This window comes from Sabethes cyaneus, chromosome 1 (assembly GCF_943734655.1).
Source record: "Sabethes cyaneus chromosome 1, idSabCyanKW18_F2, whole genome shotgun sequence".
NCBI lineage: Eukaryota > Metazoa > Arthropoda > Insecta > Diptera > Culicidae > Sabethes > Sabethes cyaneus.
The window spans coordinates 96,228,418-96,253,680 of record NC_071353.1 but is presented as its reverse complement, the minus strand read 5'-3'; the positions used below and the strand labels follow the sequence as shown (position 1 = coordinate 96,253,680).

The 25,263-nt window shown below is 37.4% G+C and overlaps 2 protein-coding genes across 2 annotated transcripts in view; one reads left to right on the top strand and one right to left on the bottom strand.

Moving 5' to 3' along the window:
- Nucleotides 1–7,065, top strand: part of LOC128739669 (peptidoglycan-recognition protein LE-like) — a 32,455-nt gene extending 25,390 nt beyond the window's left edge. The window contains exons 5-7 of the mRNA XM_053835168.1: nucleotides 3,511–3,621; nucleotides 6,512–6,791; nucleotides 6,849–7,065. Of these exons, the coding sequence (XP_053691143.1) occupies nucleotides 3,511–3,621; nucleotides 6,512–6,791; nucleotides 6,849–6,981 (524 nt within the window). The 3' untranslated portion in view covers nucleotides 6,982–7,065. The remainder of the gene's footprint in view (nucleotides 1–3,510; nucleotides 3,622–6,511; nucleotides 6,792–6,848) is intronic.
- On the bottom strand, nucleotides 6,913–22,423 carry LOC128739659 (WASH complex subunit 4). The gene is made up of 9 exons (XM_053835157.1): nucleotides 22,315–22,423; nucleotides 21,752–22,260; nucleotides 21,388–21,612; nucleotides 21,076–21,324; nucleotides 20,496–21,005; nucleotides 19,469–20,437; nucleotides 18,876–19,119; nucleotides 18,403–18,798; nucleotides 6,913–7,353 (listed from the first exon to the last, which is right to left on the bottom strand). The coding sequence occupies exons 1-9, from the start codon at nucleotides 22,337–22,339 to the stop codon at nucleotides 7,088–7,090; spliced, it is 3,393 nt and encodes a 1,130-aa protein (XP_053691132.1). The 5' UTR covers nucleotides 22,340–22,423; the 3' UTR covers nucleotides 6,913–7,087.
- Nucleotides 22,424–25,263: the final 2,840 nt, after the last annotated feature.

Genomic DNA, 25,263 nt, shown 5'->3' with positions numbered 1-25,263 from the left:
AGAGCAGTTTTTGAAAAGAAGCGGTGGCAGGCTGTCAGGTCCGGCGCCTTTCGATCCATCAATTGATTGTAGCTTCGACGCCACATCGGTGATCGTTGTTGAAGTTGAACAGCGGCATGTTTAAGTCGAATAGCGGCAAACTGCTCAAATACGCTTCAGACGAAGGTGGTAAGTTATTACTTTGCACAGTTCGAAAGAATGATGAGAACAGGCTTGCTGACTCAGACGGAGACTCGGCTACGGTGTTGAAGTAGTGTACTCGTTGTGGAATTCCACCCTGCTGCTTCCGATTCCTCACGTACGTCCAAAACGATGCGGGTTCACATCTAATGTTAAATTCCACGCGACGAATGTAGCAGCGAAAACAGTGTGCATGTAATGAGTTATATTCGCTCTCAATATCACGCAACATAGCGTTACTCCTTTCATCTCTTCTGCGAAAAAAACGTTTTCTAGCCTTGCGGAGTCGGTTTCGCAGATGCTGTAACTGATTGTTCCACCACAGCTGCTTACCTCCACGCCGGCAGAATTGTTTCTTCCTGGGGCAAACTTCGCTAAGTATTCCGTAAATGTGGTCATAAAAACGTGCCACAGCTTCATCAGCACTGCAACCAACAAGAAAATCCTCCCAGCGAGTCTCGGCAAATCGTCTGTTAACCGACTCAAAATCACATCGGTTGAAGTCAAAATTCAGCGGGTCCACAGTATTAAAAGCATTATCTTTCTCGTCAGCAAGTTCAAACCTTAATACAAAGGGAACGTGGTGTTGATCGATTGCAAGTTACGGTAGCGGCGGATCCAGCAGTTCTACATGACTATTATCATTGATGAAAGCTAGATCGAGAAGTCTCCCATTAAAATTCGTTATGTCATTTATAGTCCAATTGATAAAACGGATTCGACCAAAGCAATTTCCTGTTCGGATGAGGCATTTATAGGCAGCATACAATTCAAATTCTCATCGCGTGTCCAGCATAAGCGTGGAAGATTATAGTCCCCAACAACCAAAACCAAATTGCGATCACCAGCAAGATCGATCAATTTTTGCACGCATACCGCATGCTGCTGATATAATGCAGGCTCACTGTTAGGTGGCAAATAGATACAGCAAACAATTAAGTCAAAATTCATCAGTGCGATTCGAACAATAATTTGCTCCAGCTGATCACTGCCTTCAACACAAACAGCAGTGCTACGAAGATGTTTATTCACAGCAATGAGAACCCCTCCGCCGCGTCTGTGTCGGCTGGTCGGTTCGTTTCGATCACACCGATAAATGGTATAGTTGTGTGAATCAGGGGGGATCTATCGGTAAGGAATTGTGAAACTCACATGTGAAGGGGCAGGCAGGTGACCATAATTTTCAATGCCGCTCTTGCTACTTTTTTTCTTACCGATTTGCTGCTCTTACCTGTATATGTAGCTTCCGAAAAGTTTACTAGTTTGTTTTATTTACGCTAAAAAGCAGATAAATCCATTATCGGGATCAAAACAATACAAACGACAATTGCGCTGCGTGTTTGGGTTTGAGTTTCTGTCAACTGCAGCAGACAAAAATAGAGTTGCGAGTCCCTTGGCTCGAAATCAATCACACGCCGTTTGGTCCATGACAGTACAAACGTCATGGACCAAACACCATCTGCGATAACGCACACATGTATGGAATTTGACAGCAATAGATCCCCCCTGTTCTGAATTGCGAATATCATTATTCAACACCCCATCGGCAGGCAACCATGTTTTCGCTGCCAACATCTCGTGTGTGCGAAAATGATATAGCATGTCAGCACTGCGTTTCACTCAACTGCCAACAGTCTGATTTGGGCCCGCTGTCAAATTTTGAGCCCACGACATGTTGTCGCTGACGTTTACTGCAGCTCGTTATAGAGATGTCGATGGGGTGTTATTCAACAAGGTTTCTGTGAGAGCGATGACGTCATAATCTCATTGCGACAAGGCTAGCAGTAAACTATTAGTCTTTGTGCGAAGCCCGCGAACGTTCTGTTGATAGAGCGTGAGTGAACGGTAAGTGTTAGCGGGTGCAATCTGATCTCGTCTGTTCGGGATCAAAAAGCGATTGGCAGGAGAAGGCGTGCTGTTGTGTAAAACTGTAGACGATCGATCGTTGCTAGTGTTAGAATATTCCGTGCGGGGACAATTAGATGACGATACAGCTTGATCATTGTGATTGGTTTCCCGTTGGTGTAGATAGGAAGCGAAAGGGAGCGCGTGTGTTTGAAGCATGCTGAAAATCGAATTGCCGAAAAATAATGCCTTTTTGTCAGGTCGATTTTGATAGCGCTAAATCTTTCAACTGGGTATCGATGCCGGCTTTAAAAGAAACAAATGTGAGCTCGTCCAGTGTTTTGCCCTTAGGGACTAATTTAACTACTTGTACAACTTTGTCAGTTTTTAAATTGTTTCTGACAAGTTTTTCGACTTGCTCCACTGTCGCCTGAGGATCAAAACCGGACAGATACACCCAAAACAGCTGTTCCTTTCTAGCAGCAGCTAACGGTATTGCATCATCTGGTTCGATATCCTTTGTACCTTCGAAAGCTGGTTCGTGTTGCGGCTGGGGCGGTTCATCCGTTATCAATAACCGTGGCCTCTTCCGCAAGTTTAATGTGAGTTGTGATCTAGGAAGCCTCGGTGTAGTTGGTAGTGATGTTCGCTCAAGTATACATAAATGGTGTATGGTGTTGATTTTGGTAGTTTTTAGTGCGACTTCTTTTTTCAACTATTCCAGCACCTTGTTTTGCTCGTCAGCAATTGACTGCATTGCCATGTTTGTGGATGAAATGACTTGACGAAAACAAGCATTTTTCATCATATTCGAGCAAGCCCTACACATCCAATACAGTTGGGAACAACCAGCCACAGCATCACGCATTTCAGCTGATACATTGGCACATTTTAACTGGAAAGAAGATTTGCAAAAGCCACTGCATATAATTTGATCTGGCTCTTCTAAGCCATGGGTACAAGCACAACAAACCGACTCCATTGCTTTTCGCGCGGCCAATAATCAGTATCAAAGCTAAGCAGTTTCTTGGCGATTTTGCACTAATAATCACCGGGAGACGTTGTACTCCAAACAACTCCAATTAAATGCGATGAGATGCATTCAAAAAGTGGTATGCAGCATAGAGAAAATCCAGAAAAAACGTAAAAACAGCATATTAGCACTGAGTAAAAACGATAACCAAACACTACAAAATAATAAGTCCGAACGAGCAGCAGCGAGTAAGGACAAAATGTACCCAACGTTTGTGCAGGTTGAAAGCCGTGAATATTTTCGGCCGGCTATTCGTGATTCGGCCTTTTAAGTTTCGGCCATTCGTAGGTAATCCCTTTAAAAAGCATATGATAAATTCGACCTCAATGGTAGTATTTAATAATGTTTTTAGAGATCGTTTTAACTTTTGCAATTTTTGACAATGTACATAGCTTTAAGATATTTATGTAGACCGCGATAATAATTAAATAATGAAAATAATATCTTTTCAGTAAAAAATGTGGACAGCAGAGTGCTACGCATAGTTGATCGACGAACATGGTTAGCTCAACCGGCTTTGGAATACAAAACACTAGATACTCCTGTTCCGTATGTGATTATATGTAAGTATCATACAAGAATCAAGTTAAATTATTACTGACAGTCCAGTTGATTTGGGTTCTCTCCCAGCTTGGCTTCTGCATTTATTTCTTAGTTACTTGCTTTACCAGTCGAAAGCCGGGGTGGCTCTTGCCGTATCAAGGATTCCTCTCCATTGTACTCGGATCTGGGTTACTCGCTGTCAATTCATTGCGCGTCTCGACACACGTAAGTCGGCTTCAACCTAGTCGAGCCATCTAGCACGTTGGGCTCCTTTATTCATGGTGCCGGTGAGGTTCTTAAAGAGAGCGGATTTTACTGTACAGTTGTCCGGAATCCTTGCGATGTGGCCGGCCCACCACAAGTTGGGAGAACTTTCTCCAGATAAACGATGGGAATCTTTTCAAGCAGTACCTGTAGCCCGTGATACATACACCTCCGCCACTCTTCGCTTTCCGTTTGTAATCTGCCAAAAATAGTCCGCAACGATCCTTGATCGAAGCGTCTAGCGGAAGGAAAGGTAGGCTCAATTTCCAGCTTGAATGCGTCGTTGAGTCTCCTTACTCGTATTATTGTCGGCGGTGACCAGAGATTCCAAATATACGAACTCATCAACTACTTCCAGTTCACCGCCGTCAATAGTCACTGCCCGTGGGAGGCAAACGTTGCTTTCTCTGGAGCCTCTTCCTACCATATATTTGATTTTCGACGCATTGATTTGCAACACTAACCTCCTAGCCTCCGTTTTTAGTCTGGCGTAGATTTCCTCCGCTGTTCCAAGGTTTCTAGTAATGATGTCGAGTTCATCTGCAAAGACCTGACTACTCTTGCTGAAGATCGTTCCTCATATTTTGTTGCCCGCTCGCTGGATCACACCTTCAATAACGATATTGAATAACATACAGGACAGTCCATCCCCTTGCCGCAATCCTCTGCGCGATTCGAAAGGATTCGAGAGTGTTCCAGAAACGCACAAGTAGCAGATCCCTCGCCCCAGGGTAGCTTCGATCAGCCGCGTCAGTTTGTCTAGAAAACCGTACTCGGGTATTATCTGCCATAGCTGTTCACGTTCAACTGTATCGTACGCTGCTCTAAAATCCACGAAAATATGTTGTGTGGGCACGTTGTACTCTCGACATTTCTGGAGGATTTGTTGGAAAGTAAAAATTTGATCCGTTGTTGCACGGATCCCCATAAAACCCGCCTGATACTGCCCTACGAATTCTCTTGCTATTAAGGATAGACGAAGTACAGACTAACAGACGTAACACTTCGAACAAATTTTCTAACAAAACATCGTTTCAATGACACCCCTAAAACTGGGAAAAAACACTAGCATTACCTGGTGCAGTCTTCGCGCCACGCAAAGCAGCTTGCGATAAATTTAGCAATGCTATAAATTTACTTGTATATTATCTGACAACAGCGCCAGCGTAAGCGAGCGGTGTTCTCGCGCAGCGACTGTTGTTTGAGTCTTGGCTTACGTGAACATTTGAAATGATCGTTTTTATTGGCAATGGAATGAGACTTCAGTGTTACGTCTGTTAGTCTGTGGACGAAGCAACAATATCTAAGAGAGCACCTTGTAGGTGCATTGTAGGTGTATTGTCCAACGTAATGCCGCGGTTATTACAACAATCTAGCGGGTGCCCTTTTTGTAGATGGGACAGACTACATCTTCGATCCACTCCGCCGTTGCTGCCGTTGCTAGCGGTTCTTGGCCATTTTTGCATTTATTCCATTAACTTTGTTACTAGTAAAACCTCTTGAAGTCTTGAAGAATACTGCACAGTTATTTGTTATGAAATCACGATGATTGCGGTTAATTGTAAAATCGAATAAATTAAAATATACGACGAACTCTCTCGTGAAATTCGACCAATACAATGACCCGAACAGTAGATGAAATGTGTTCCGAGTGCAGCTCGTAGAGTCAGCTTCATAGAGTTTGCCATTTTTCCGGTACAGCAACTCGACAGCAGCCAAAACTGTTTATGAATTTCTCGTCGCTCAAGTTAAATGTATGCTTGCTTTAATAGTGTGAAACGGAGAGCGGAGCTTGTAGAATTGGCGTAGGACTGTCAACAGGCTATTCCAGTTTGTACTAGTAACCGAACGATTTTCTCTTCCAGAGTGTGTTCTTCTCCTTTAGAAGAATTATATAATTGAGTTGTTTTTTATAACTTTCAATAATAAAATTGAATTGACACTAAACGTTAAAAATTTTTAACAGTGGTGAAAGCTTCTTCAGTTGATATTTGAAAATGGATCATGTAGGTAATAAAATACCGGTTTTGGTTGTAAGAAACATACGACGACTGGCTTGTTAGACCAGCATCGCACCTCGAAGCTAACTGGGCGGGAGTTCCTACATTTTGGGTAACAAGTTCGTTGGACGAAGGTTTCCCAAACCGAAAGACCCGAGAAGCTGTTCGAGTTTTGCCTCAGGCGATAACTAAAAATGGGAAATCAGAGATCCTCAATGGAAGTATACTTGTCCTGCTGCGGTGGATCTTCAATTAGATCATCGACTTGACCGAGGACCGATTGGTCTATTTTGGCAACGATGTGATAAAATGTTGTTAGTCTTCCTGTGCAACACCTGCTAACGCTAATTATGCTTCAGCTTGTGCGAGGCACAATGCAGGGTCTAATTTTCAGAACTGCGGAAACTTTACTGCAGCGGTTGCAGTAATTATCGGTTGCACTTGAGCGTTTAATTTTCCTTACATTAAATAGTTGAATTCTTGATTAACATTGTGGTCGCCAACGTGGGAACTAAGAATGTTTCGCGGGGGAGGCACTTATTTAAGAGTTAAGTATATTACTTTAATCCAAATTTTTTTCAAATTTCTTAATGCATAACAACAGCAGTCTCAAATTAATTTTTAATTTTCATCATTTTTTTTCTAGCACACACTGCCACGGAATCTGCTGAAACACAAGCAGGAATGGTATACATGGTAAGAAATATTCAGTGTTTTCACATTGAGTCAAGGCGTTGGAATGACATTGCCTATAATTTTCTGATTGGCAACGATGGAAATGTATATGAAGGACGCGGTTGGAAAAAAGTTGGCGCTCACACTTATGGTTATAATGAACGAGGAATTGGCATAAGCTTTGTAGGTTGCTTCATGAATGAATTACCTACTAAAATTGCATTCGATGCTTGTAAATTATTAATCAAAAAGTATGTTGTAATTACGATTTAATACAAAGTCTAATGGTTTTTTGAACTATATTTTAGAGGAGTTCGGGAAGGATACATTCAGAAAGATTATAAACTAATCGCACATTGCCAATGCAGTCCAACAGAAAGCCCGGGTAGAATGTTATTCGAAGAAATAAAAACATGGCCTCAGTGGAAAGCAGAACCATAATGTGAAAATATCAAATATTACATATGACAATTTATAGATGACTTCGTCTTAAGATAAATTACTCTGTAGTTTGCATGCAAATCCTTTGACATTAAGTTCCTATATGCTAATCTACGGCATCATTGAAAAATATTTTGGCACTACTCAGATTACAGAATAACAAATCGAACTCCTGTTGCACCATTTTGAGTCTCCGTCTGGTTAAAGCGAAAGTTTGCATCAGTTTATCTGTGTCGCTTGTTTTGGCAGATAACTGCTGATTGGAGTCCAATTTTTCAATTTCTTGGTTGTATTTATTTTTGACAGACCGGAACCAATGTAGCGAATTGAATTGGTTTGTTTGATCCAATAGTTTTAGGATGAAAGCGATACCTGCAAATTATTATTAAAAAGATGGGTTATTAATTCATGACATTTTTGTAAGTGAATTCTTATCTTAGGTGCAATCAGGTGTCCATCACCCGTTCATGCATGTTCATTATTTACTTTCAACAAAAGTCGTCGTCGAATTGAATTCTTCAATAACTTGTTGACGTAAAGAATTTTTCTAATATAAGCAGCTATCAACTACGGAATGAAATTATTTATAAAATTTATAGGGAACTTTTTATCGCCTTACAAAACAACAGATTCGACAAAAATTACCAGCAATTTATTTTTATAACTGAACGTAAATCATACCCGACAACGGACAGCATTTAGTTGTGGAGGGATAACCAGATAACACTGCTAAATTTGTAATCTTCTTTGGAATCTATAAAGTTTATAATAACATTAAAATAAAGTTATAGTCTGGTATTTGTCGACTAGTATATTGATTTAGCCATACAGTCAAATTTCATAAGTATTCACATTCACTAGACTAAAGCTGTAATCTTATTGTTGTGACGACTTATCAATAAAGTCAGACGATAATGTTCACAATAAACCTTCTGGTGGTGGAATAAAACATGACGGAGAAACAGCGAAAAATTAGATTGTAACAGGGTGGTTTGAAGCATGCCCATTAGCTTCGTTGTTCGTTATACTAGCGAAGTTAGAGGTTGGACACGGTGTATAATTCGGATCATTGAATGCTGAATTCAAAGCAATCAATGATTCAACGATATTGCGTAATCCTCATGAGGACAGATGTTTTTTTCCTTTCCTTCTTGGCCTACCCCGAGGATTCTATACACACTTTAATTTCATTAGTTTCTTCTACCGAAAGAACTTGTCTAAACAAATTTAGGCCATTACAAATATTTTATAAAGCTTTTGTCCTTCCGGTGTTGGGCCACTGAAGGGGGGGGGGGCGAAAAAACAAAGAGATTATTTTAATCGAGCAAAAAAAATGGATTTTAGGCATTTTTACTTTATAAGCACAAACTTAAATAAACATAAAACATAAATTTCACATTAAAATGCATTAGCCCTTATCCTATTCTTAAATGTACTCGTCGATATAGAAAAGTCAAATTGTTCATATGCGTCATTAAATAAACAGCACATTGCCTGAATTGGTTCGTGTTGTCCGTATTGTGTGCGATGAAAAGCCGGCCGAAGAAATCCTCGGGATCTAAGTGCCCGAGGTCTAACATTTATGTCTATCATACCCAGAAGTTCAGGTGCATCTATCTCCCATTTCAGAAGTTGAGCTACAAAAACGGCTCTGGATACGTTCCTCTTTTTACGTAAGGTTTCCATATTTAGCAGTTTACAGCGGTTCTCATAAGGTGGGAGATTTTGATAGTCGGACCACGGGAGATGTCTTAACGCGTGTCTAATAAATCTCCGTTGCACGGCTTCGATTCTTGCTGACCAAATATGAGTGAATGGACTCCATACCACGGAAGCCGTCTCGAGAATAGAGCGCACCAACGAAAAGTAGAGAGTTCGCAAACAATATGGATCACGGAAGTCCTTGGCTTTTGAAATGATGTTTGAGTAATGGTTGTTGAAAGTCATTTTAGTATCCAGGTCGACTCCTAGGTCCTTAACAACGCTGACCCGTTCAAGACTAGACTCGTCGATTTTATAATTATATACAATAGGTGTTTTGCTTCGAGTGAAGGTGATGACAGTGCACTTGGAAATACTGATGGTCAGGTTATTTAGGCAACACCACTTTGTAAATTGGTCAATATAGCACTGCACATAGCACATAGCACATATTAAAACATGATACATGACATAAGACATCTGTCCTTTAAAATGTCACTAACGAAAACAAATCTTACAAAATTACTACCGTGCAACGTCTACTTCCTATTTTTCATATAACATTTCTAAGCTCTAGTATCTATTGATTAAAAAGAGCATCTAATAATGCGCAAAATTTATTTGAAATTTGTAAAAATTTATTTGGAAAAATCAACTCACTAGTATTTTTAATCCTATACACCACTATACCTACATGCTTAAATGAACTGCTTTTCTTCGCTTTTTGCTTTGCTTGTACAATTGTGAGTAACAGCAAGTGAACAAAATGCCAATTGAAATCTGAAATCAAAGAAAAGAAAAAGCTTTTCGATTGAATCCCACTATTTAATATTTATTTGCAACAGATACGTAGTTCGCCTACGACGTGCAGGCTTCATCAGTGTCTTATTTCAAAGCGTATACGTATCTGTCGCGAATAAATATTAAATAGTGAAATTTAGTCGGTAAAATTTTTTTTTTCTTTAATTTCAAATTTCGTATTCCACTAAGAGGCTTCAAAAACTTCCGACAATTGACATGTTTCTCACTTTTCTTGAATTTCAATGCAAATTTAAAAATTGCAAATTGTCATCAGATACACACACACATACATACATACATACATACATACATACATACATACATACATACATACATACATAGATACATACATACATACATACATACATACATACATACATACATACATACATACATACATACATACATACATACATACATACATACATACATACATACATACATACATACATACATACATACATACATACATACATACATACATACATACATACATACATACATACATACATACATACATACATACATACATACATACATACATACATACATACATACATACATACATACATACATACATACATACATACATACATACATACATACATACATACATACACACATACATCACACACATTGCATACAATCAACATTTGTTTTGATTTCACACGTTTTAACGGTTTAATATACGGTGCTTAAGTGTTAAAGTTTAAATAACTTTTGAATGAACCGTCTGATTTTGGATAACTCGGTTTCGTTTGATAGATCTCAGCAGTAATTTTCAAATAATAATAAAATGTGTGATTTTTTTCATTGAATTAATGTTTATATGTTACAAAAATATGTTTAAATACTATTTTTTTACTTTTTACCTTTGTTATACTATATAATTACCTTTGTTATACTATATAACAAAGGTTTAGAAATTGGTCGAAAAACGCGAAATAGAACCAAGGCCCGGAGGGCCAAGTGTCATATACCAATCGATAGGGTTCGACGAATTGAGCAATGTCTGTATGTGTGTGTGTGTGTGTATGTATGTGTGTGCAGCTCATTTTCTATCGCCTGTTTCTCGGAGATGGCTGAACCGATTCATCCGTTATTACTTTTGTTGAAAAGGTATTTTTGCCTAGTATATCACCATTCAGTTGTTTCGTGGTACGACGTTTCGTTTAAAAGTTATAGGCAAAAATGTGAAAACTACGTGACACGGTTTTTTCCGGAACTACACAACCAATGTGAAAGATCTTAGTACCAAATGAAAACTCTTGCTATCGCTAAACTTTCTACCAAGTTTCATCGAAAACAAATATGCAGTTTAAAAGTTACGCTTAAAAAACCAGTTTTGACAAGGTTCAAATGATCGCCTGTTTTTCAGAGATGGCCAAACCGATTTATGCGCTATTAGTTTCATTTGAAAGGTAATATAGCCGGATAGATCACTATTGAATTGTTTTTTGATTGGACGTTTAGTTTGAAAGTTATGAGCCACTGTATACACCACACTAAAATTAATTATAATTTATAATGATTTTAACCAAGTTAATTTGCCTAATTTCAATTATTTTAATGTCAAACGAGAGGTTTTGACACTACGAATATATATGCAAAATTTCACAAGAATTGGTTTTTCCGGTCAAAATATATTAACCCTCGAACACTCGCGCCAACTTTTGTAACACAGTTACTCGCGCGCACAATAGCCCAAAACTAAAGAAAACGTGCGCGCTAGATTTTTGACTAGGAAAACTTGGTTTTAAGTTTATCAAACCTTTGGAAGAGTTTTTTGAATTTAAATGCTCTATCGTCTGGTAGCATTTAAATTTTGATTAATCCCCCTAAAAGTAAAATAAAAAAAATATTTTTCTTCAGTTTCAATATAACACATTGATGTGTTCTGCAAAGTTTTAGAGCATATTATTATAAGAAATTTTGCTGAAGACAGCAACCTTCTATCTCTTCAGCGAAGATAGAGAAATCTTATTTATTGTAAATGCACTTGTAAAATCAATTTTTCTATTTCGGCTATTTTGTAATTGTTGTATGACTTTTTCATGCATTACAAAGTTGTACAAATAGTAAAAATACACAACTTTACTGAATGTAGTATACCTCTATGTCTGCTTGTTTAGGATCTGTAGAACTTTGATTATAAAAACCTGATTTAATCCACCTAGTGGTGAAAGGAACCTTTGTTATACGATCTTACTTGCTTACATGAAATTTTTGGAAATTGAATAAGTTTACAAAATTTGAACCAAATAGAAGCACTTATAAATTTTGATAGTTCCTTTTCTCATGAAATTGCTGAGTAAGTTGTTACTAAGCGTGTAGGGCGCTATATCTCTGCATATTAGCGTTGGTAAGAGGAAATCCTTATCAACTTAGGGACTATATTGACTCGTCTCATTATCCCTGATTTCCCTGATCGCGGATAAGTTCAAGTTGTTACGTGGTTTTTGAACCGTAAATCTCGCATGTGCGTAGTATTTTTCGATATAAATTAAATTATGGTTGTATATGAGCACCATTGGCATTATATTGAATTTGTTAAAAAGGTATTTTTTATATCTTAATTTTCGTAGTTACTGGCTTTACAAGAAAATTTTCGAATATCCAGGTTAGTCTCATATGACTGATGCTTACATACTTACATTATCCATCTAGCTCCGCCCATCTACTAACAACAATTCCTTTCCCGAAATACTTGTGAAGATGCAGAGGATTCCCTGGTCTTTAGTAGCAACAAGTATTGGACTAACATTCCTTCCCATCCCACCAGGACCCGCATTCGGACGTGGCCGGCGTCGGTATTGATCAGCATGCAGGGACCTGATAATGTTGCACAATGAAAAATAGCCTGCTGTCCCAAGTATGCTTTTTCCAACCATCATTTTGCAATTTTCATCGGTCCTGGTCAATAACGGAGTAGCAGCACACGGGCGGTATCCTATGCTTATGCTTATGCTTAAATTGCTGAGTAAGTTGTTACTAATGAGGGTAAGTGCAAGTAAAAGTAAGTTGTAAGATGAAATATTATTCTTTAACATATGCATTGCGTAGTAAACGTCTAGTTTGTAAGTTTTTGAACTATGCATAATTTCCCGTAATGCCATTCTTTTTGATTCACAACAAAAAAGTTTTCTTGAATAAATTTCATCAATTTTTATTAACTTTCGGTTACTCACGCTGTTGTATTTTGTACAACATGTGTAGGTTTTTGAATGCCATATTGTTATAAAGTTACAAATCGTATATTACGTATATACTAACGTATATTCTTCAGTAAACTTGTTATGAGCAAAATGTCCGAATTATTCAATGCATTAATACTTGAAATTGTTAGGAAACAAGATTAGCATAAACCGACATCACAGAAACGAAGCAGGTAGCATGTGACGTGTACCGCAATTAAACCCAAATAGAATTTTCTCTCGTTTCTTCATATGGAAAAATGGTGTCTGTATGCAGCAAAACTACCAGCAAATGTAAAATGTTTAAGATGTATCCGTCTGTTGGTAATCGAGTAATTCGGGGTCAAAATCAGGTTATTTTTTACAATTAAAGTTCTACAGTTCCTAACAAGCAAACATAGAGGTATACTAAATTCAACAAAGTTGTGTATTTTTATTATTTGTACAACTTTGTAATACACGAAAAAGTCATACAACAATTATAAGAAGAGTTAGAATAGAAAAACTGATTTTACAAATTCATATACAATAAATAAGATTTTTCTACCTTCACTGAAGAGATAGAAGGTTACTGTTTTCAGCAAAATTTCTTGTAATAATATGCTCTAAAAGTTTGCAGAACCACCACCGTGTGCATCCATGTGTTGTATTGACACTGAAGGAAAATAATTTTTTTATTTCACTTTTAGGGGGATTAATCAAAATTCAAATTCTACCAGACGATAGAACTTTCAATTTTAAGAAACTCTTCCAAAGGTTCGATAAACTTAAAACCAAGTTTTCCTAGTCAAAACTCTAGTGCGCACGTTTTCTTTGGGTTTGGGCTACCCAGCAAACACCAACTCGTATATCAATGTACGAAAATTATCGTTATTAACTTTTAATAAATTCAGTGTCGTAAATATAGTCTAATGAAACGCACATAAGTTTATATTCTATCGTATTTAACGATAGCAAGTGATTGACCTACGACTTTCAGTACAGAATTGTATAGCATAATAAAACTAATCGCTTTGAGTCGGATCTTATCGCATACAAAGACTTATAAAGTTGAATTGTTAACGTATATTTTGTAGTACGTATATGGCCTCCAAATTAGTACGCATATGCTAGTTTTGTGCATCAGGTACGATTTTTCAGGGTATATATAGGTACATATAACTCATTTATTGCTCTGATATGCATATGAAAATGTTTACTGGGTATTCTGCACGCAAGTAACCGTGTTATAAAAGTTGGGGCGAGTGTTCGAGGGTTAATATCTTTTGACCGGTAAAACCTATACTTATGTAATTTTGCATATATATTCGTAGTGTGAAAACCTCTCGTTTGATATTAAAATAAATGAAATTAGGTAAATTAACTTGGTTAAAATCATTATAAATTATTGTTAATTTTGGTGTGGTGTATTCGATTACTCATAACTTTCAAATTAAACGTCCGATCAGAGAACCATTCAATAGTGATCTATCCGGCTATATTACCTGCCAAATGAAACTAATAGCGTGTAAATCGGTTTGGCCATCTCTGAGAAACAGGCGTTCATTTGTACCTAGTCAAAACAGGTTTTTCAGGGCTAACTTTTAAACTGCTTGTCCGTTTTCAATAAAACTTAGCAAAATGTTTAGTAATAGTAAGAGCTTTCGTTTGGTACCGTTAAAATTGGTTGCGTGGTTCCGGAGAAAACCGTGTCACGTAGTTTTCACATTTTTGCTTATAACTTTCAAACGAAAAGTCAGACCACAAAACCATTTAATAGTGATATACTAGGCAATAGTACCTTTCAAACAAAAGTAATAGCGGTCGAATCGGTTCAGCCATCTCCGAGTAACAGGCGATAGAAAATTCGGAGCGAACACACATACACACATACACACATACATACACACACACACACACACAGACATTGCTCAGTTCGTCGAACCCTATCGATTGGTACATGTGACTCGGCCCTCCGGACCTTAGATCAATTTCGTGTTTTTCGACCAATTTCTAAACCTTTGTTATATAGTATAACAAAGGTAAAAACACCCTAATTTTGACTCCGAATTATTCGACTACCAACAGACGGCTACATTTTAAACATTTTACATTTGCTGATAGTTTTGCTGCATACAGACACCATTTTTCTATATGAAGAAACGAGATAAAATGCCAGTTGGGGCCAATTGCGGTACACCTCACATGCTGCTTTATTCGTTTCTGTGATTTTCTGTCGGTTTATGCTGATCTATTTTCCTAACAATTTAAAGTATTAATGCATCGAATAATTCTGACATTTTGCTCATAACAAGTTTATTGAAGAATATACGTTAGTTAAACAATGATTTATAACTATACAACAATATGGCATTCAAAAACCTGCACATGTTGTATAAAATACAGCAGCGTGAGTAACCGAAGGTTAATAAAAATTGATGAAATTTATTCAAGAAAACTTTGTTGATCTGAACCAAATAGAATGGCATTACAGGAAATTATGCATAGTTCAAAAACCTATAAACTAGGCCTTTACTACGCAATGTATATGTTAAAGAATAATATTTCTTCTAACAACTTAATGTTACTTGCACTTACCCACATTAGTAACAACTTACTCAGCAATTTCATGAGAAAAGGAACTATCAAAATTTATAAGTGCTACCAATAGATGAACTATTTTCCGAAGACGTGTCGATTTCTATCTCAAATAGCAAGTAAGGCCGTATAACAAAGGTTCCTTTCACCACTAGGTGGATTAAATCAGGTTTTTTTTTATGTAACTTTCAAACTACAAGTCCAATCGTCATGAAATGTGGAAGTTAAGGGTTTGCAAGGCTCCTCTTTCATATGCAATCAAATTTGTTCAAATCGGTTAAGGGACCTATGAGATAATGAGGTCCCATATTGTTCGTATTTTTATACATAACTTTTGAACTAAAATTCCTATCAGTATGAAATTCAATAGTGACCTATGGGACACCTAGACCTTTCATTTGACACTAAAAACATTAAAATCGGTCCAGCCATCTCCGAGAAAAGAGAGTGAGATTGAAAGCGTCACATACACACACACACACACACACACACACACACACACACACACACACACACACACACACACACACACACACACACACACACACACACACACACTCACACACACACACATACACACACATACATACACACACATACATACACACACACATACATACACACACATACATACACACACACATACATACACACACATACATACACACACACATACATACACACACACATACATACACACACACATACATACACACACACAGAAAATGCTCAGTTTTCGAAACTGAGTCGAATGGTATATGACATTCGGCTCGCAGGACCTTCTTTCCATTTCCGGTTTTCGAAGTGATTTCTATACCTTTATACTATCTATACCTATAAAGAAGGATTTCTGTCTGTCTGTCTGTCCGTATGTTCCTTATAGAATCGAAAACTACTGAACCAATCGGCATGAAAATATGCATGTAAAGGTTTTTTGGGGCCAGGAAAGGTTTTAGTGATAGTTAGAAACCCCTCCCCCCACTAAGAGGGGGGACTCCCATACAAATGAAACACAAATTTCTGCATAACTCGACAACTAATCAAGCAAATAGAACAAAATTTGGCATGTGGGTGTTTTCGGTGACAAGAATTTATTCTATGGTAAATTGAGACTCCTTATTTTATTTATAACTCCTCTCCTCTTTAAAAGGGGGGGCTTCCATACAAATTTCCTCATAACTCGAGAACTAATCAAGCAAATGAAACCAAATTTGGCATGTGAAGGTTTTCGAGGGCAAGAATATTTTCTATAGTAAATTAGGACCCCTCCCCACTTTAAGAGGAGGGGCTGCTGTACCAAAGAAACACAATTTTCCTCATAACTCGAGAACTAATTAAGCAAATGGAACCAAGTTTGGCATGTGGGTGTTTTTGGAGACAAAAATTTTTTCTATGATGAATTGGGACCCCTCCCCGTTTTAGGAGGAGGGGATCCTGTACACATGAAATACAAATTTCCTCATAACTGAAGAACTAATCAAGCAAATGGAACCAAATTTGGCATGTGAAAGTTTTCGAGGGCACGAATATTTTCTATGGTGAATAAGGACCCCTCCCCAGTTTAAGAGAGGGGGCTCCTATACAAACTAAATACAAATTTCCTCATAACTCGAGAACTAATCAAGCAAATGGAACAAAATTTGGCACGTGGGTGGTTTTGGAGATAAATTTTTTTTCTATGATGAATTGGGACCCCTCTCCGCTTTAGGAAGGGGGGCTCCTATACAAATGAAATGCAAATTTCCTCATAACTCGGGAATTAATCAAGCAAATGGAACCAAATTTGGCATGTGAAAGTTTTCGAGGGCAAGAATATTTTCTATGGTGAATTAGGACCCCTCTCAACTTTAAGAGGGGGGGCTCCTATACAAACGAAATACAAATTTCCTCATAACTCGAGAACTAATCAAACAAATGGAACCAAATTTGACATGTGAAAGTTTTCGAGGGCAAGAATATTTTCTATGGTGAATTAGGACCCCTCTCAACTTTAAGAGGGGGGGCTCTCATACAAACGAAATACAAATTTCCTCACAACTCTAGAACTAATCAAGCAAATGGAACCAAATTTATCATGTGGGTGTTTTTGTAGGCAAGAATATTTTCTAGAAAATATACCTTCTATGGATTTCCCCACTTTAGGAGGGGGGGGGGCTCCTATACAAATGAAAAACAAATTTCCTCATAACTCGAGAACTGATCAAGCAAATGGAACCAAATTTGACATGTAAGTGGTTTTGGACGCAAGTTTTTTTCTATGGTGAATTGACACCCCTCTCTTCTTTAGAAAGCGAGTTATGGCCCATCTCCCCTTTAAGAGGGTGGGCTTCCATACAAATGAAATGCAAATTTCCTCTTATCTCGAGAACTAATCAATCAAATGGAACCAAATTTGGCATATGGGAGTTTTAGATGGCAGAAATTTTTCTATGGTGAATTACGACCCCTTCCCCTTTTAAGAGGGGAGCTCCCATACAAATGAAATTCAAATTTCCTTATAACTTGAGAACTAATCAAGCAAATGGAACCAAATTTGGCATGTGGGAGATTTTGGAGTCTTGAATTTATTTTACGATAATTAGAGATCTCTCACCCCTGTGGTAGGACGCAAAGGACTCTCATACAAATAAAACAGAAATTTTTGCGAAACTCAAAAACTAATCGAACTCGAGAAATTCGAGACTTTTCCATAAAACATTAGTCAACAAGTACAAGACCACAAAAACTATCTATAGTAACACTAGATCATTCAGGACGAGACGGTCGCGAGTGTTGCCGGTGACCCGTCGTCGGAAGCGCCGCCCACTGGGGGGCTTGCAAAACTCGAGATTGTGACAAAGATCATCCGAGATTCATGATTTATGTACAACACAGGTTAATTTGTTAAGTTAAGTTTGTCGGGTTAGCTAGTATATTTATATAGTAGAAAGGCAAAACGATTGTAAATCAAATTATTGGTTTGGTATTTTTGCAGATATTTGACAGATTATCAACAGTGAAGGTGAAGGTACCTTAAAAAATATAGGTGTTGGCATAAAAATATAACGTGTTGGTGAACTTTCAACTTTAAAAGCTTTTTCAAGTGAACGGAAGATGGACATCTTAGCAATCCTAAGCGCAGTTTTATTTGAAATGTGTGCTAACTTACCCATTGCAAATCCATCATCTGTAAACAAAGCACCAACCTTGTCTTTTTTGGTGATTTTCTCCTTTGCTTTTAAAATAAATTCTACAAAATTAATCGTCAATGGAGGAATGATCATGTAGAAGTTTTGCAGGTGAATATTTTCAGGATCGCGCAGCGTCAAAAAGGCATTCACCAACAAACGAAAATAGTTTGTGTCTATGCGATAATTTTTACAAAGTGTGTTTATATCATTTTCCAGAATCTGTGCAGCACTGAGGCTTTGTTCGTGTAAGTACTCTTCTTTAGCATATTTTACAAAATTGAGATCGCCATCTATCACCGGTAAATAAATTGTCGCTTCGGTACATTCGTGCAAAGCACCAGAGCGAATCATTCGCACGTAGCCCATTGCGTTTCCTGTATGAAGTGATAAATGAAACAACTTTTCATGTTATTTTATGTAATCTGATGTAATGAATGTAATCTGATCTTACCAATATGACAAATTAATTTCCGAAATAAGTCCATATAAGTTTCACCGTTTTCAGACAGGCCAAGATTCTTTATTTTTCTATTGAAAGCATGAGCTCGATTGTAATCATATGTTTGATTAAGTTCATCAGTATTTTCTGAGAAATATTTCGCATCGCTGATAAGACGAGCCTTAATTTGCTCATCGAATAAAAAATTGGAAAAAACGATGAACTTTTGCCGCAAAAATTGGAAAGTGTAGTTAACCTGAAAGAATATTTACAAAATTACATTTAAATTTACAATATTATATTTGAACAAAAAACATTTATCTTGTTATATTTATTAGTCTTGAGTATGTATTTACGTAATTAAAGAAAAAAATATTTGGTGAATTATGAGTAAAGTAAGTACAGTTTGGACTCGATTATCCGAGTAAATTTTTCTTCTAATTAGTTTTTCGAAATACGTTTACGTTAAAAGCTTGTTTACCATTGAAAATTTTTTTTTTTCATACGGATAATCGAGTTCGACCTGTATTATAAAATTTCAAGTGTATTAATCTTATTTTCCCCTTTACTGCCAAAAAGCATGCTGCATGTTTATACTTACTTACCGTTGTGTTTATGATACCATTTCCATGTCTGCGTAGTGAGTTGGCTATGTGGCTTATATTGACAGTATTCAAGAAGTTATTGTTACTGGTTTGTTGAATAAAAATTTGAAAATTCAAATTATATACGTAGTGACTGACAAAGTGTTCAATGTTATGCATGATTTCTAGTATATCCAGCCCTTGTTCAAGTGTCTGTTTTGGTAATTGATCTTCTATGGTTTCAACCTCATAGTTTTCTGCTTGACAACGCATTTCTTTATATATTTTCCAATCATGTTGAGAAATTGAGGCAAGTGTATAGAATGTATTACTGAGATAGCGCCTGCCATGTTCCGTTGCACACAAATATTGACCACCGACTAGGACAGGTTCCATTCGAAGTAATGAATGAATATTTTTTAATACCAATGTCGAGTCCGTAAAAGGATTAAAAGCTTCAATCTGACATGTTTTTCCATAGTAATCAAGACGAATGTACGTCTCTATGTGATTGCTGATTTGATGCATGAGCCGATCGTTTACTATTTTTCGATGGCTCTTTGCTAGATGAGACACAATTTTGTTATCAGAAGAAGCTTTCAAGACGCTATCACAACACATAGAAGCATTTTGTATAATAAATTTAATATTTTCCTGCGCAGAGCTCTGTTGGTAGTAATCTGTCACACAAAATGCAAAAAATGACTGATGCCAATACATAAACTGAGTGTTGCATAGCTGACTGATTTTGCTCTGAATGTTGGATAACGTCTCTAACTGATTTAACAGAATTCGAATTCTTTCATAGCTTTCGGGCGTTAGCGTTTGTCGAGGATCGCTCACTGATATAGCTAATCGAGCAACAATCAAGCGCTTTCGGTTTGCTGGACCGCTCATACATCGCTCTATCACATGGAAAGCAGAGAGCTTATCAATGAAAGCTTCACTTTTCTTCATTTTTGCTTGTTTGGCTTCGCTGATAAGTTTTTTCTGCAGCAAAATAAGAATGATATTAAACCAGAATAAAAATAAATAACGTTAAACAGACCTTCGAATGTCCAACAATGACAAAAATTTTATGCTGCAAGTGCTGGATTATAAACTGATTTGCTTCCAATATCGCTTTTTGATAAGAAGCAAAAAAATTGTGAATACACTGCAAATATTCCAGCATTTTTCCAATAGTTTGAAATATTTCCTTGCTGACAGATTCATGCAGATATAAATGCAGTGATGTTACCGATTGCACAACGAAGCTGATTTCTTCCGCATAACGAACACCTTCTAAAATTAGTCCGCACTTTTGCCGCAGCGTGTCCAATGTTGTATCATATTTAGTTGTCGTAAAAGCAGCTGTAATTCTAACTAACCAACTGGCAATTCGAATGCAGTGAATTAGAAGATCCTTGACCAAGCTCTTTTTCCTATACATCAGACGAGCAACTCTTGCCTTTTGATAATCATTGCGATCACAATCGCGAATGGATTTATGACCATACTTCCGAAAAAAATCATCGGCAACCCATATTGCCTTCCCTTTTAGAGGGATATCACAAAACTGTAAACAATTGATATATGAATTACAATACAAGATTAATTAAAATGCTACATCACAATTAATGTATTACCTTTTCGTTTATATCTAGCACGTTTTTCAAAACTTTACCATCGATACTAACAAAAATATAGTGGTACATGTTTACCATTCCGTTTAACTTAATGATGCTGGTTGCTTCGTCGTTACTTGGCAAAATGGTACTATATAGGTTTATTTCGGTAATGCGATGCTTGAGATAACGTAAAAAATTTTCCCCTAGTATCGAAGCAGATTCTAGCATGAGTTTTTGCTTAGTATCAAACATGGCTTCCAAAATGTACTGTAAGACATAAACATAAAGAATATCATTTGTCAGCTTTTAAGAAACTAAAATATACACAACCTTGTAGGCATTTCCATCACACCATATAGCAATTGCATCTATTGCTTTGCTTAAATCACAAACGTGATCAGAGTTTTCAATTTCAGTAATTCTCTTTTGGTTTAAGCTCAAAGCTTTAATTTGTTTAACATAAAATTTCCAAAACGTTTTGAAAACAGAGTTCTCCACAATCACGTCAAACGATACAGGTAAATAAATCAGTTCCGCTAGGCAATCGAACATAATCTGTAAATAGAAGGAAAAAACAAATGCAAGATATTGGTTTTTTCTAGAACCCGTCACAAATTTGTAACATCGGTAATAGTCGTAGACCAAGATGTAGGGTTTGACTGATAGCAAATAAACATATTTCAACTCTACTTACATGTAGCTCCCAATTTACATGGTTAAAATGACCAAACTTGTTTGCGGGGTCGAAGAGGCCTCCGAGCTGCGACAAAATTAAAACGGATACTTCTATAATGCGCTCGAAGTAACACTTAATTCGTGTTAGTAATTCGATTTTGTCGCTAATGATTATGAGTGAAGATTGATCAACAGTTGAAGTGCTATCTTCACGTAGCTGATCTGGATTATCATCTAGTGATTCATCGAAACAAAGAAACTCCTGTATAATCTCTTCGAATTCATCCTTCAATAAGTTAGCCTCCAGACACATTGCGCTTAATGTGTACAAGATTTTATTGAGCACCTTGTTATCGGTGTCTATTAGACTAATGGAATCTAATTTTTCTTGAGCAGCCTTTAGTCCAACATACGTCGTTTTATTCTCACATTCCTTAATGCCCGATACAGAGGCCAAATTAAGCAATCGTACGTCATAATCTTCCAAGAATAGACCGAATTCTTTGATCTGTGTAGTACCATAGTAATCTATAGAAATAAAACTGGTTTAGAGAGTAACTACCATTTCGAATTTTTACTTACTTAGATTGGGTTGACTTCGGTACATTATTTTTTATTTTTTGAATAAATATTATCATTAATCTAGGGTAATATAATTAACAGAAACCTAAGAGCAACAACACCAAAACATTACCCTTTTGATTTTTCGATTTTTAAACTAAAGTCTAAACAATAACAATTTATCAAGAAGACTGGAGGCGATGCCCAAAGTACGTTAAAAACAAGGTAATGTTTTCGCAGTTATTTTTATCAGGCAGATGCCCGCTTAGGAAAAATTCGGATGCCCGGCAGAAATCGAACAGAATCAATATGGCGCCGGCAAAATTTGACATTCAGAACCGGTTCGTCTTCTTCGTTTTTCGCTCGCTTTTCTGTATGTCAAAAATGACATTTTAAAACGGGAGAAACGTGCTTCAAACGATGCTGCCTAATGTTGCAGTTCTGCATTACAGGTAAGAAAATAATATTCAACCTGTTTCTGAGGGATTTAGTTTCTGTTTTTAAAGCCTCACGAAACGTTTTAAATGGTCGATTCCAATAACGTGCGTGCTCCGTGCATTCTTTTTGTTTTCAGACCAAAGGTCCCGCTCATCTGGTTTTAGCTTCTGAAATGCACCGAAAACTAACAAAAACGTAAGAATGAACAATAAAGTAGTGTAAAATGCGCAAATGTATCTATGTATTGTATTTATTATTGATGACAGCTTTTTTTAATCAAAAAGTTACGCAAAAAACACAAACCGGTTGAATCGGTTTCGGTATCGGTTCTGTCCGTCATCACTGACAGAAATCGAACAGAAATCTGGCTGACAAAACCGTTAGGCGAAATTTCTGCCAGAATCGGTTGTTGCATTTCTGCTAGTTTTCACGGGTGACGGCGGCCAGAAATCCGGCAGAATGTCCGGCAGAAAAAGTTTTTCGCTGCCAGATTTTTGTTCGATTTCTGCTGGACGCGCCAAAGCGGGTGGGTGCTATCCGTATCTTAACGAACGGTGTATGACAGTCGACTTAACGAAGGGCGCTACTGCAGCAAAAACGCCCGCCTGACAACTAAATGTATCCCACATACATCCCATCCCAAATGTATGCAATGCGGTTTTTCTAAGGTTTTTCTTTCTCTTTCCTGCATACGCGTTGGATAGGTCGTCTGCTCGATTGGAATGACACTGACAGATAATTATCATTCCAATTTTGACGTTGTCGCCACTCTGTATATAGTCACTCTAGTCAAGAGTACAGACGGTAGATAATCTACAGACGCGCAAAGAGCGTGGCATAAAACACCAATCGAACCGTCAAATCGAGATACCAAATGAGCAAAGTAAACAAACTTGTGTTTCGTATAGGCAGGGAAGACTAAGTTTTGTAATCTATCTGAAATATTAAAACTTTAACTATTGATTTACTAACAACATATGGATTAGTTACACTCGATATATCATATAATGCTTTGAAAAATTCAATTGGCTTGTTCAAATTGCAAAATATGCGTCGTAATTCGCGAAGTTCCATGGAACATAACTCGCGATTCACGCAACTTACTGCTGATTATAGGGAGATTGATCCAATTCTGACTGGTTGCCAAAACTGTTTAAATAAAATAAACCAAAAAAAGTGTTGCCGAATTGGTAATTTTTCTCTTTGCGCGTCTGTAGATTATCTACCGTCTGTAGTCAAGAGAGGTTTTCTGATGCTCCAATTTGTGTATTATACCCCTGCTGTGCCTGCTGGGTGTTAAGGCCCAAACACAATGCATACGGATTTGACCTAGGATTTGACTACGTTGCGGATATTTGACAGAACACCCATGGAAAATCTGTCAAATTGCCGCAACGTAGTAAAATCCTTATGCATTGTGTCTGGGCCTTTACTCTTGATGATCACCGTCAAACAAACAAAGTAAGGTACCCCGGGGCAAGTGGGACCTAAAAAATGCATAGTTAGTGTTGATTACACTGTGTTATCCACCCCATCGGCAGGCAACCATGTTTTCGCTGCCAACATCTCGTGTGTGCGAAAATGAGATAGCATGTCAGCAGTGCGTTGCACTCAACTGCCAGCAGTCTGATTTGGGCCCGCTGTCAAATTTTGAGCCCAGGACATCCTGTCGCTGACGTTCACTGCAGCTCGTTATAGAGATGTCGATGGGTTGGTGTTATCTATACCTATGATTATTTCAAAATTCTTTCAGCACAGAAACTTTTCAGTAGTATCACTTCGAAGGTTTAATAACGAAAAAGGCCTATCAATTTACATGAAATGAATCTGGAGGAGAATTTTCAAAATTATGGCGATAGGTCCCACTTGGCCCATTTACCGGGGCAAGTGGGACCTATACCGTGGACCCTCGTTCGTTTGACCGTTTTTAATCCGAACACTTTCTATTTTGAACCCCGCTGGTTTGCACGACGTGCAATGTAAAACGTAAAAATGGTTCAAATGTCATTCTCAATATGGCATCATTTGCTTATGCAACAATGCACATAAACACGATTTGTTGGTACTGACCAAGCGTGTTTAATCTGTTTCACATTCCGTTTTCCCAACGATTATGATAGAAATCCGGTCGGAGAATGAAATATTCGCTGCTTGGAACTGCGAACTAAATCAAACCACCAAAACACTAACAAACAGCAGGACGGTCAGTTTATACAAGTTTCAGCATATTTACGGTTGCCAGTTGTTCAAATTAAAAACTAACCCCGTTAGTTTGCATAAGAAATCGTTCAAACGAACGGGGGTCCACTGTATTCAAGTTTGATTAAAGAGCATAAAATAACAGAAAATTGTGTAAGTTCATATACAGCAATGCTAAAGCATTGCAAGAAGCAATCAAAGACAATATTTGTACGAATGGTTTATCCAAAAATAGCGTAACCAAATCAGATCACAACGGGCGACTTCATAATTTATATAAAACACAGATCGTGAGCAATTACGCTGTAATGCATTATTGTAACGAGATGTAGT